Consider the following 13,763-nt stretch of genomic DNA (forward strand, 5'->3'; position numbering starts at 1 on the left):
ATGGGCAATGCAAAAGGAGGGGAGGGAGAGGAATTACCTTAAGTTGGAGAAATGGATGTGCATGTCATCAGGTGGGAGGCTACCCAGAAAGAATACGTGGTGTTGTTCCTGCAACCTGAGAGTGGTCTCGTCGTGGGAATAGAGGAAGCCACAACCAACATGTTCGAATGGGAATGGGCAGTGGAATTAAACGGCTGGCCACTGAGAAATCCTGCTTGTTGCGGGCAGAGCAAAGGTCCTTGACAAAGCAGTACCCCAATCTACACTGGGTCTCACCAGGACACCAGATACAACAGATGAGCCAGACAGACTCGCAGGTCAAGTGTGGCCTCACCTGAATTAACTTCTTGCTGCCATCAGCAATTTCTGAGATGTGGCAATAGCTAGTAGTCAGGTAGAAAATGCAAATCTTATTTAGAGTTGCTGGTGCATCCAATTGGGAAGAATAGTACCAGTCTGGGATGGATACAGGTGATGGTATGTAGTTTCTGGTGCACAACCACGGGGAAGCAAGAGGCAGGTCATTATATATACCTGGGTGTATTCTTAATTAATATACTGAATTATTTAAAAATTCTTGATAACATAAAACCAGACCCAAAATGCACATCACAAATTCTACTGTATTATACAAGACCCATCCAAGTATTCCTATTAAAAATTTGTAATAACAAGTATACTTAGAAACTTTACAGGTATATTTTCCCCAAACTTTCTCATCAAATACATCCTCTACCTAATATCGTTAATTTTTTTCAAGCATTTTACTTCCAAATACTGACAGCTCTTGAGCAAATAACCATTCTTTCAGGGACCAGAATCTGTCCAAAGGATTCATCACCTGTGGACATAATTCTTTCTTTGCCCAAATGTCTGGATATTTCACATTTCAAGCTAAGGGCAAGGGGACTACTCAAAAAAAAATGTAGCAATCAATTGTCTCAGTAAAAGGGGCACATATGATGCCCATGCATACAATGGAATACAAGAATAAAAAAAGTTCATAATCTAAAGACCAACAAATTATAAATCTCAAGATTATACGATCTGTTTGAAACAATGCAGCTATGCTAATATATTTTTGGAAAAAAAATCTATACAGGTTTCCCCCACCATCCAAAGGTACAGCGTTCCTGTGAAACGGTTCGTAAGCCGAAATGTCGTAAAGCAAAGAAGCAATTACCATTTATTTATATGGGAAAATTCTGTGAGCGTTCGCACACCCAAAAATAACCTACCAAATCATGCCAAATAACACAAAAAACCTAAAATAACAGTAACATATAGTAAAAGCAGGAATATGATAAATACACAGCCTATATAAAGTAGAAATACTTTTCCACAATCATTACCGCACTGTTCTCCGTAGCGAAAATCTCACGCAAGCGCCCTCGGCAGAAAATCTCACGCAAGCGCTGTTGGCAAAAACACAGAGCAAGCGCTCTCTGGTAATCTTTAAACTATGAAGCTGCCAAATCATACCAAATAACACGTAAAAATACACAGCCTATATAAAGTAGAAATAATGTATGTACAGTGTAGTATCACTTATCGAAATCGGGAAGACAGCACCGAGCACACTGATGATGGTGTGATGATGGTATGGTAGGTCAGAGTTTGGGTGGCGCAGTGGCCCCCAACCGATACCGATCCGCAAAGCATGCAGGGGTGCAGTGGTAGCCGGGAGGCACACAGCACATCTTTAAGAAAAAAGCCAAGCCAAACATGCTAATTAATTGGGTGCCACCCGGCACATAATTGTCGGCCCAGATCAGTGCCGATTTCCGATTGCGTCGTCTCTGATCTGGGCCGACAATTAAGTGTCAGCGGCACCTAATTAATTAGCTTGTTTACTTTGGCTTTTTTCTTAAAGGTGTGCTGTGTGCCTCCCGGCTACCGTTGCATTCTCCGCGAATCAGTATCTGTCTGTGGCCTAGGGGTTGGGGTGGTGGGACACTGGGGTATCATCTCGTCATCGTCTGTTTCCATTAGGGCAGGCAGGCCACCTTCTATCTCTGCCTGCCTCGATGTCGAAGGTCGAGGTTCGTCGTCTGCTGTGGCTGATGTGGAAGGCTTGTTTGACTGCTGAGCCTCGTGCATTTTTCTATCACACAGTTCTTTGTAAGGACTCAAACCATCCTGCAAATATCCCCTAAACCGACGTACCCTTTCAAAATTGAAGTCGTACTTTATCATTACTCATGCGGTTTTGATTGTTATCCTTTTTTCTTCCAATTGCATCAGCTCTTCATCTATCAGATCTTGGCCATGGGGTGCCAAAACCTCTTCAACATCATGTTCGTCAGCATCCACAAGCCAAATTCATGTTGTCCTTACTTCGTTCACCACGATCGAAACGCTTAATTATGTCTAGTTTTAAGCTAAGTGTAACACCCTTATGAGCTCTTTCAGGTTTTTCCAATACCTCAGAACTCATCTTGCAAACGACTGCTCACAGGCATGCGTTTAAGCAATGCCGGCGAGAATGCAGTTCCGAATCCCGGGGAGAGCAGCTGCTCAGGGCGCATGCTGCCTTTTATCATGCGCTGATTTTTTAATCGCGCTGCTTTTTTTTCGTAACAATGAAAACACCTTCTAAAAGTGAAAACAGGGTACTAATGTAGGTCTTTCGTAACAGTGAGGTTTCGTAAAGCGAACGTTCGAAAAGCGGGGGACACCTGTATTATAAATGTGTAACTAAGTTGATGTAATACAAGCATCCAATATTGATTGGAACATATTTAGAATATCATGGAGAATTTGGAAATGACTTCAATGCAAGATTTGGGGTTGTCAGAGAGAAAACAATGCTGCCAGGAAATAACGTGTCCTTCAGATTACTATAACAGAGTTTGAATCACTTGGTTTAAGATCTTACATTTAAATGCAGCAGCACCACTCTAACCATTATAATCTTCAGTTTGACAAGCAAGGCACTTGCTTTAAAGCAGTCATTTATGATCTAAATATACTGGCTGAAATACAATGAGAAACTTGGATGCTTAGTTGGAATAAAAAAAAATTGTAGGACAAAGGAGGAAAGGAGAAAGTTAATTACATCCCCTTCAAAAAAAAGATCAGGTAGGCCTTTTATTCGATAAACTTCAGTGTAAAAAATTGAAAAGCCAATTGAAAACTTGCAAGAAAAACAATGCCACATCCAATTACAAAATACAGACAACTTAAACTTCAAGGTAAGTACTCAACAATGGAAGCTTGCCTATAAGAGTATTAAAGCTGGTATCAGAGAACAAAGATGCATTTCCAATTGATCAACTTTAGCATGAAATTGTAAACTGATGCAAAACTTCCCAGTAAGCTATGCCAAAATTAGACCAATGTTAGCAGTCAAAAGCTGCAAAAAAAAAATTCAAATAGTCTGCATAAATATGACCTAAAATGTCAGATCTTCACACAAGTCCTAAACTGGATAAAGAGAACCCAATTAAATCAATATCAAAAAAATATACTTGTTCCTTTTATTCCTTTATTTATTGAGAAAACTGATCCAATATTACATGTATTTGTTGGAAAAAGTATGTCAGCCTTTGCTTTAAGTAACTGATGTGACACTGCCCCCCACCCCCACCCCACCTCCAACCTCTCCAAATGTTTCCGGTAACTGTTGATCAGTCCTGCATAAAGACAACAAGGAATTTTAGACCATTCCTCCATACAAAATTGTTTCAGTTCATCAATTTTTCTGGGATACCTTGCATGAACAGTCCTCTTCAGGTCATGCCACAGCATCTCGATTGGGTTAAGATCTGGACTCTGACTTGGCCAAAACACGAATTTTCTTCTTTTTAAACCACTCTGTTGTTGATTTACTCTTGTCTTTTGTATCATTGCCTTGCTGCATCATCCAACTTCTATAAAGTTTCAAGTCACGGACCGCTACCCTGACATCCTCCTGTAAATGTCTTGATACAATTTTGAATGCATTGTTCCCTCAACGATTGCAAGTTGTCCATGCCCTGAGGTAGAAAGCTGCCCCAAAACATGATGCTCCTTCCACCATGCTTCAAAGGTGGGATGAGGTTTTGGTGTTGGTGTGCAGTGCCTTTTTCCTCCAAACACAACAGTGTGCATTTCTGTCAAAAAGTTCAACTTTTGTCTCATCTGGCCACAAAACATTGCCCCAGAAGTGTTGTGGACATCCAGGTGGTGCTTGCAAACTTGAGATGTGTAGCAATGTCTTTTTTTTTTGGAGAACAGTGGTTTTCTCCGTGGTGTCCTTCCACAAACACCATTATTGTTCAATGTTTTTTCTGAAAGTGGACACATGAACAGAGACTTTAGCAAGTTCAAGAGATTTCTGCAGGTCTTTTACCGTTACCCTTGGGTTCTTTTTCTCCTCCTTCAGCATTACACGTTGTGCTCTTGGTGTGATCTTTGCAGGACTCCACTCCTAGGGATAGTAGCAACAGTACTGAATTTCCTCCATTTGTAGTCAATTTCTCTTACTGTGGACTGTTGAACATTTAGGTCTTTAGAAATACTTTTGTAGCCTTTTCCAGCCTCATACATCTGTACTGTTCTTCTTCTCAGGTCCTCTGAAAGTTGTTTTGATTGAGGCATAGTGCATAAAGAGATCTTTCTTGAGAAGTACAGTTTCTGTCAGTCGCCTTTGTGTCTTTTTTTTAAAAAAAGGCAGGGCACCTTTAGAACCCACACCTCCAATTTCTTCTCATTGATTGGAACACCCGACTCCAAATAGCTTTTGGAGAAGGCATTACCCCAGAGGTTCACATACTTTTTTTTAAACCTCCACTGTGATTACTTAAATGGTACACTGAGTGATGACGAGAAGTACAATTGTTTGTGTTATTAATTTACGCAGACTCTGTTTGTCTATTATTGCAACTTAGATGAAGAACATACCCCATTTTGAGTAATTAATGCAGAAAACAGGTAATAAAGGACTCTCAAACTTTTTCTTGCAACTGTATACAATTGCTTTTCAAACATTAACATTCAAAGATCTGAATACAAACTTTGCAATGAAGCATGAACGACACTCCACTCTACTTTTATAAATTCATGAACATGAATTCAATTTGCTTCCCATCCAAAATGCAGAAGTTTCTAAGGTAATAATAGCAAACATCCCGAATATCATAAGTACTCCTTCATATGTTGACAAACCATTTGAAGTATAGATGGTTCAATTTCAGTTTTTGCTACAAATCACGCCATAGCCTATATTCACCACCACCATGTTTTTCTTAGCAGTTAAACACACTTTCAGACCTTCCTCACCTATCCTTCCAGTGCACCTCTCATTAACCTGGGAATGTGGATCGAATGGGAAATAAACATCCATAAATTTGTTTATTAGCCACTGCAATGAAGCCTCGAGCAAGAGATTATATTATGTGGAGAGATCAGTAACTAAAAGAAAATGAGAAAAACAATGACCCAAAAGTAAGCTTGATGCCTTAAATCTAACTCCAAATCTGATGTCTAGGACATCATGACCAAGAGCTCAGGACCATGTTTCTATGAAGGGGAAGAAACGGTTGACATTTCAGGCTGAGACTCAACATCAGCCCTATTGAAGATTCTCGGTCAAACTGTCAATTATTTACACGCCCACTCCCATAGATGCTGCTTAACGTATCGCCAGCATTTTGTGTGTTACTCAGTTATTTCCAGTAGCTGCAGAATCTCAATTTCAGAAATATAACCAACACTCAGATATAGACATTATCTGCACAACAATCAAAGGCTGACTGCTTATACTATCGTCTTCCTTTTTCCATTGGAATTTAACTCAGCCATCCTGCCACCACTCCCAACCTAACCCAAGAATGATATGTACTTCATATAAACCTTGTGAACGTTCATATAGATGTTGATTTTAAAAAAAGGCAGGTTAAAGCAGCCAAACTAAAAGAAAACTATAAGTTAAACACATTGCAGCACCTTTTTATGGAGTACTTCTGAGAATAACATACCAAAATCACACCATGTGTGGAACAAGGCCATGTAGAGGAAATAATACATTCTCAGCTATCATATCACTGTTGCACCCAAGCACAGTGATAGGTCCAATAATTTTCTGAGCCTCCATGGTGTCAATCAAACAGTAGCTTGATTTTGAAAACGTTACATAAAGATGGAGAGTCATAGTCATAATGAAGTACAGCACAGAAACAGCCCATATAGTCCATGCTGAACCACTTAAATTGCCTAGACCCATTGATCTGCACCTGGACTATAGCCCTCCATACCCTTCCATCCATGTACCTATCCAAACTTCTCTTAAACATTGAAATCAGAACTCCTCCACCACTTGTGCTAGCAGATCGTTCCACGCCATCAATATCCCGAGTGAAGTTTACCCTCATGTCCCCTTTCACCTTTAACCCATGACCTCTAGTTGCAGTCTCACTCAACCTCAATGGAAAAGTCTGCTTGCCTTTCTGTTATCTACACCGTTCATAATTTTGCATACCTTTTCAAACCTTCCCTCAATCTTCTACGTTCTAGGGAATAAAGTTCTAACTTATTCAGTCTTTCCCTGTAACTCAGGTCCTCTAGTTCTGACATCCTTGTAAATTTTCTCTGTACTCTTATAATCTTATTTACATCTTTCCTGTAGGTGGGTGACCAAAACTGTACACAATCCTCCAAATTATGCCTCGCCAATGTTATACAACTTCAACATGACAGCCCAAGTTCTGATTTATGAACACCAAAAGCTTTCTTTACGACCCCATCTACCTGTGACACTACTTTCAATGAATCATGGCCCTATATTCCCAGATCCCTTTGTTCTACCACACTTCTCAATGCCTTACCGTTCAATGTGCAAGACCTACTCCAATTGGCCCTCCCAAAGTGTAACACCTCACACTTGTCTGCATTAAATTCCATGTGCCATTTTCTCAGTCCGTTTTTCCTGCTTGTCCAGGTTACACTGCAAGTTTGGTAACATTCCTCCTTGTCCATTACACCCCAGTCTTGGTGTCATTTGCAAACTTGCTGATCCAGTTAACCACATTATCATCCAGATTGTTGATATAGGTGACAAACAACAACAGAACCAGCACTGATCCCTGCAGCACACCACTAGTCATAGGCTCCAGTCAGAAAGGCAATCATCTACCACCACTCAACACACACAAAATGCTGGTGGAACGCAGCAGGCCAGGCAGCATCTATTGGAAGAGGTACAGTCGACGTTTCGGGCCAGTCTCGGCCCGAAACGTCGACTGTACCTCTTCCAATAGATGCTGCCTGGCCTGCTGCGTTCTGCCAGCATTTTGTGTGTGTTGCTTGAATTTCCAGCATCTGCAGATTTCCTCGTGTTTGCATCTACCACCACTCTCTGGCTTTTCCCGCAAAGCCAATGTCTAACCCAATTTACTACCTCATCTTGAATGCCAAGTGACTGAACCTTCTTGACCAACCACCCAGGTGGGACCTTGTCAAATGCCTTAAAGTCCATGCAGACAACATCCACTGCCTTGCCTTCATCAACTTCCTTTGTAACTTCCTCAAAAACTCTGAAGGATTGGTTAGACACAACTTACCATGCACAAAGCCATGCTGAATTTCCCAAATCAGTTCTGGTCTATCCAGTCCCTTAGAATACCCTCCAATAAATTTCCCACCACTGATGTCAAGCTGACTTATAATTTCCTAGTTCATTCTTAAAGCCTTCCTTTAACAGTGGAACACTATTAGTATCCTCCAATATCCAACCTGTCGCCAAAGATGATTTAAATACTTCTGCTTGGACCCCTGCAATTTCTGCACGAGCCTCCCTCCCACAGAGTCCAAGGGAACACCTTGTCAAGTCCTGGGGATCTGCCTACCCTAATTTGCCTCAGGACAGCAAACACTTCCTCCGCTGTAATCTTTATAGGGTCCATGACCTTACTGGTGTTTTGCCTCACATCGATACACTTTGTCAATCTCCCGAGTAAACAGAGGCAAAAAAAAAATCAAGTTAACATCTCCCCTAACTTTTTTGGCTCCACACATAGATTACCATTCTGATCTTCTAAAAGACCAATTTTTTCCCTTGCTATCCTTTTGCTCTTAACATATCTATAAAAGCCCCTGGGATTCTCCTTCGCCTTGTCTGCCTTCCTTTAGTGCTCCTGATTTATTTAAGTGTTCTCTTGCATTTCTTATGCTGAAGTACCTCATTTGCTCCTACCTGTCTATACCCACTTTGCACCTCTTTTTCTTAACCAGGTCCTCAACACCTCAAAACCCAAGGTTCCCCAAACCTGTTACCTTTACATTTCATTCTAACAGGAAGACCAGATACAATCTTTGTACTCTCAAAATTTCAACTTTGAAGGCCTATTTACCAAGAACACCTTCGCAAGAAAACAACCTGTTCCAATCCACGCTTGCCAGATCCTCTCTGATACCATCAAAATTGGCCTTTCTCCAATTTAGAATCTCAATCTGTGGATCAGAGCTATCCCTTTCCTTAGTTACCTTGAAACTAATGGTATTATGACCACAAGATGCAAGCTGTTCCCCTACACAAATTTCTGAAACCTGCCTTGTCTTGTTCCCCAATAGCAGATCAAGTATCACATACACTCTCATTGGGGCTCGCATATTGATTAAGGAAACTTTCCCAAACACATTTGACAAGCTTTTCCAGTCCTTTTACAGTATGGGATTCCCAGTTAAAATGTGGAAAGTTAAAATCACCTATCAAAACCTTATGTTTCTTGTAACAATCCACGATCTCTCTACAAGTTTGTTCTTCTAAATTCCTTGGACTGTTGGGTGGTCTATAATATAGCCCATTAACGAGTTCATACCTTTCTTATTGCTCAATTCCACCCATAAAGCCCAACTAGATGAGCACTCTAGTCTGTTCTGACTGAGCATGCTGTGACATATTCCCTGACTAGCAATGCCACCCCTCCCCCTCCATCACGTCTAAAACAACAAAACCTTGAAATACTGACCTGCCTGTCCCACTCCTCCTGCAACCTAAAGGCTACAATATCATGATTCCATGCATTGATCCATGCCCTGAGCTCATCTGCCTTTCCTACATTACTTTTTCCATTGAAATAGACCCAACTCAGAACATTAGCCCCACCTTTTGAATCCTTACTTTCTCAGAGGTCTTAACAGTATCTTACTTCACAACCTCGCCACTGTTTGTTCTCCAATTCTGGTTCTTGTCACCCTGCAACTCCCGTTCAACTCTCCTCCCACCCCCCTGCTGCACAAGCAAACTTTCCTGCTCAGATATCAGTCCCCATCCAGTTTAGGTGCAAACCATCTCTTCTTTACAGGTCACACCTTCCCACAACAACTCCTTTGCCACATATTGAACAATATGATCTTCCCATTTCTGGCCTCACAAGCATGTGGCACAGGTAACGATCCTGACATCACAACATGGGAGGTCCTGCCCTTTGACTTAGCAGCTGACTCCCTGAACTCACTTTGCAGAACCTCACCCCCTCTTCCTACCTATGCCATTGGTACGTTTATGGACCACGACCTCTGGCTGCTCACCTTCCCACTTAAAAATGCTGAGGACTCGATACAAGATGTCCTGGACCCTGGCACCTGGGAGGCAACTTACCATCCTGGAATCTCATTCCCATCCACAGAATCTCCTTAATGTTCCCCTAACTGACAAATCTCCTATCAACACAGCTCAGCTCTTCTCCCCCCTTCCCTTCTGACACTGAAGGTCTCCCTGCATTCCTACATCCTGCAAGAGGAGCATTCAACTATTGTACTTGGCATCCTTACTTCTCTAATTGTGCAGTTACAAAGGAGGAAACAACAGGTAAACAGAAAAATAAAAACTACTTACAGCTTTTTATCTTCTCTCACTCTAACCTCTCCCTGAAGCCTCGAAAAGCCAAAGCCTCAAATCCCCACCCTAACCCTGTCGACTCCAACAAAGGCCATTCCACTTCCCCTGCCTTACTTTTATTTACTATGGTCCTGCAAAAGTGAAAAAACAACTGTAGTATGAGCTCCAATAGTCATTATGCACATTATACTGATTTAACTGTAATGGGCCCTTTTATTTTCCTTTCTCTTTCCTATTAACTGAAATTGTTGAAATTAGTAAATAAACATTCTTTATAATTTTATGTGGTGTATGATCCGTTATTTCTTGCCGACCAATAACTGCGTATGGGCATAATTTACACTGCATTTGCACCAATTCTTTAACTGGAACATCACAACATTTTGTTTGGTTGAACCTCAAATCATACCAACCCTAGACATATATTGTTTATGGAAGGTGACATTCTCACTGCTGAGTCACATGGCTGTTAGCAGAGCTGGCTAACAAGCCAAGATTGCTTACGAGCCTGGTGAGGGGGCTACATAGATGTGATTCTAAGAATGATGGGCAGAGGTTTCTAAAGAAAGAGATGATAGTGGTTTCAGCCAATAAAGAACGTTTATGAACATTGAATAAAGGAGGATGGCTGGTATGGTGAGGGTCATGGATATCTAGTTATTCATGACACAGAAGAAGGGCATTTGAACCACCGAGACTCAACCCACAGAAAAATTTATCCCTTAGTTCCATTCCTTCCTCTGAGTTATCTGTAACCTTCCTCTCCACATGTCCACGCAACCCCCTTTGATTTATTTGCAACTTAAGTGGTTACAATGGGAGTGTGCAAACACCAAACAAACAAACTAGATTAAATCCACATTCGTATAGCTTCGATTCAACACCACAAATAAGGCAGTATAAATGGAATGTAAAGATGATGTTGGTCAGACATATTGACATTTTACAGGAAGCGAACAAAACTACTAACTATTCTACTAATTATACTTTATCTGGACTGTGATCACTGCATCCACAGCCTGTAATTTCCCTTTGGGAGTTATTCTTTTGAATCGTCTGTACAACCTGGCATTTTTGCGACATTTTGAAGGATTCAGTGAACTGGACTCTTGAGATCGCAGGTTAAGCTGCGGCAGCCTTTGCTGCAACAGACTTGGGGCTGGACTGAAGCGGTAAGGCCTGGGCCCAAAAGAGCGAAAAAACAAACTGACATTTGGCCGATTTAAGTGCCAAGCCAGATTAAAAAGATCAAGGTGTCTAGGCCGAGGATGAAGGGTAAACTGGTTTTCAACCCACTAATCCGTGAGGTTTATTCACTTGTGTTGGACATGTGGCCAAGTGGTTAAGGCGTTCGTCTAGTGATCTGAAGGTCACTAGTTTGAGCCTCAGCCATGCTCAGCTTGAGTAAGGCACTTAACCACACATTGCTCTAGTGTTTTTGTGAGGAGCGGCACCCCACACAAACTTCCAATCTGTGCCTTGTAAGGTATGAAAATGCCTGATGCAGACCTCTCATGGTCTGAGTCGATGTTCCCCTTTATTCACTTCGCTGCTGAACTGATTCTGCAGCTATGGCCTGCAACCATCAACACTCGCCTCAAAGCTAAACTGAATCCATGGCTGTGGATGCACTTTACAGGACTCTGCAGTTCATGTTCTGTGTGTCATTTGTTTATTTTTTATTAAATGTATGATCTGTTCTTTTTTTAAAAACAGACATTGGGTGTTTGAATGTCTCAGCTGCGTGGGTTTTTTAAAAAAAATGTTCTATTGTGTTTCGTTTTGTGGCTGCCTGCAAGACGACAAATCTCAAGGTTGTATATAGATTCCATACTTTAAACTTCGATATTTGAGAGCTAGGTTAGGATAAGAACCCAGGACCTCATTTTATGAGCCTTAAGAAGAGGATTGTATGTACCCCTACACCAACAATCTCAGTGGCAGATAAGTGAGTCAGATAATGAAAAGAGTTCTTCCTTCTTGGGAAGAAGAAACAAGTACATGAACTAGAGTGGGAAGAGTGAAATAGTGCACTTATCTATCCCAAGTTATTTTTGAATCATTTTGAATAAGGGGCACAAGCTGAGTGCAACTTCTTTTCTTCTTGGTTAAGATATAGCCACCAGCACTGGCAAGTGCTTTTTCCTCTGACAAGTAAAGCTCTGCAGAAAACACTCATGCCTGTGTACTTAACTGTCAGAAAGCCCTCAAGAACCAAACTGCTAACATTTTCAAAAAACATTATTGCCATCTTTTTAGGTCTGGATAGTCAGTTTCTAACTATCAAAAGCTGAAAATAGGTTCAGTCACCACATCTTGAGGCCAGTTCCTTGGAAAAGTTCAAAATATTTCAATTTTTGTAAACTTAGATGAACAAAGTGCTTCCATAAGTATTTTTAAACTTGTACTTCAATCAAACCAAACAATTTAGACATGCATACTTGCACAGTATTTTTAGGAAAACAAACTTACATGACATTGAGTGGTAAACGCTCGGCCAATATTGACCACTGTCTCTCTTTATCCACACTCGAATTGTTCTAGAAAAAGAATTACATTGTCACATTGATTTTTGAAAAAAATGTTTAAGTTAATAAGAAGCCAAAATAAAAAATAGACAAAGTACTCAAAACTGTTCATTTGCAAGGAGACAAACTCTGGTTTCTGCAGCCGCCAAATCAGGAGATTTATGAAGAACTGGATAAAGCACACCTGCAAGCACTCAACGTCAAGACATCTAAGTAAAGGACATGGGCAAAGCTACAAGGAGCATTCTGTGAACACTTAACCTCTTCCAATGAAGTCAGTATTTTCAGAAGAGCAGGAAAAACACAGGTTCACTGATCAGAGAAAAATCAAGTCTATATTTCACCATTGACTGTTTTAGTCAGGCAATGGCATTACAGTGAAAGACCCTGTTCCTGCTGAATGCTTCAATTCTGAAAGGCCCAAGCCAATGGGCCACACTGAATCAGCTTCCTTAACTTGCTTCTTTGGTAATCTCTCATTCCAATATCAGACTGGGAAGAGCTTTACTGGAACAAAAAAGTAGAGCTGTTGTCCCAGACACAGAACTCGCTACTCAAATACCTCACTCTTACACCAAGAGCTGTTCCAATGATGCCATAACATAATTACACCACTGTTCATTGGAAATTGACATTGTGATGAAATATATATTTACTGTAATACAAATATTGCACCAAGTCCTGAAGGGCACGGCCATTGACAACTGCAGGTAACTCTCATAGAGAGCTTTTGCTTGAAACTCAGCTTCTTCAGTCTTTTGGCCAAATTAAGAAAAAATGGCTGCACTTCATGGGCAAAAATAGATCAGCCACCACAATACAAAAATGCAACTGAACTCAAGGCACTAAGCAAAGTGCATTTTCATCTAAAGTCTGTCACCATATTTGCTTCTTATTAGTACATAGTACTTATTTTTTTGAGATTTTTCACATTTTATGCTTTTATTTGATAGTAAAATTCCAAGCAAATCATGCATTTTCTTGCAATAACTGAATCACAGGAGAGAGTTTGAGTAAATGCTTTTATCCTTTGTTTTAATAGGTTCTGATTACCTAATTAGTCTTAAACTAACCTTGTTTCAAAAAGAAACAAAGGCATTCAGTGACTACATGAAGCCCAGATCAATAACTCAATCATCAACAACTCAACAGGGAGTAATCCGGCAGAGTAAAAAGAATCAACTTGATCATGGCAAAGAGAGATGAAAAAGTAATCTTCAACTGAGAAAGATCATTTTAAAACCAGCATGTTTGTTGACAACCAAGCGTGATCTTTCTTCATCCAATCTGTGCCCATCAAGTCTTTGAAGGAATTCAGAGCTCCTCTGATGACTTATGCTGGAGATGGAGTGAGTGTGCACAATATCTGCAGGATGCATTTCTGTAACTCAATGCTTGGTCACCAACGGTTCCAA

General features: G+C 40.7%; 1 protein-coding gene across 3 annotated transcripts in view; it reads right to left on the reverse strand.

Annotated features, from left to right (window-relative positions):
- Positions 1-13,763, reverse strand: part of wdfy2 (WD repeat and FYVE domain containing 2) — a 70,691-nt gene that overhangs the window by 27,966 nt on the left and 28,962 nt on the right. For all 3 annotated transcript variants that reach the window (XR_011886355.1, XM_072260755.1, XM_072260754.1), the window contains exon 3: positions 12,293-12,360. Coding sequence is in view for 2 of the 3 variants with exons in the window: in XM_072260755.1 (XP_072116856.1) it covers positions 12,293-12,360 (68 nt within the window). In the remaining variant the exon portion in view is untranslated. The remainder of the gene's footprint in view (positions 1-12,292; positions 12,361-13,763) is intronic.

The sequence above is a fragment of the Mobula birostris genome, chromosome 6, assembly GCF_030028105.1.
Source record: "Mobula birostris isolate sMobBir1 chromosome 6, sMobBir1.hap1, whole genome shotgun sequence".
Lineage (NCBI taxonomy): Eukaryota > Metazoa > Chordata > Chondrichthyes > Myliobatiformes > Myliobatidae > Mobula > Mobula birostris.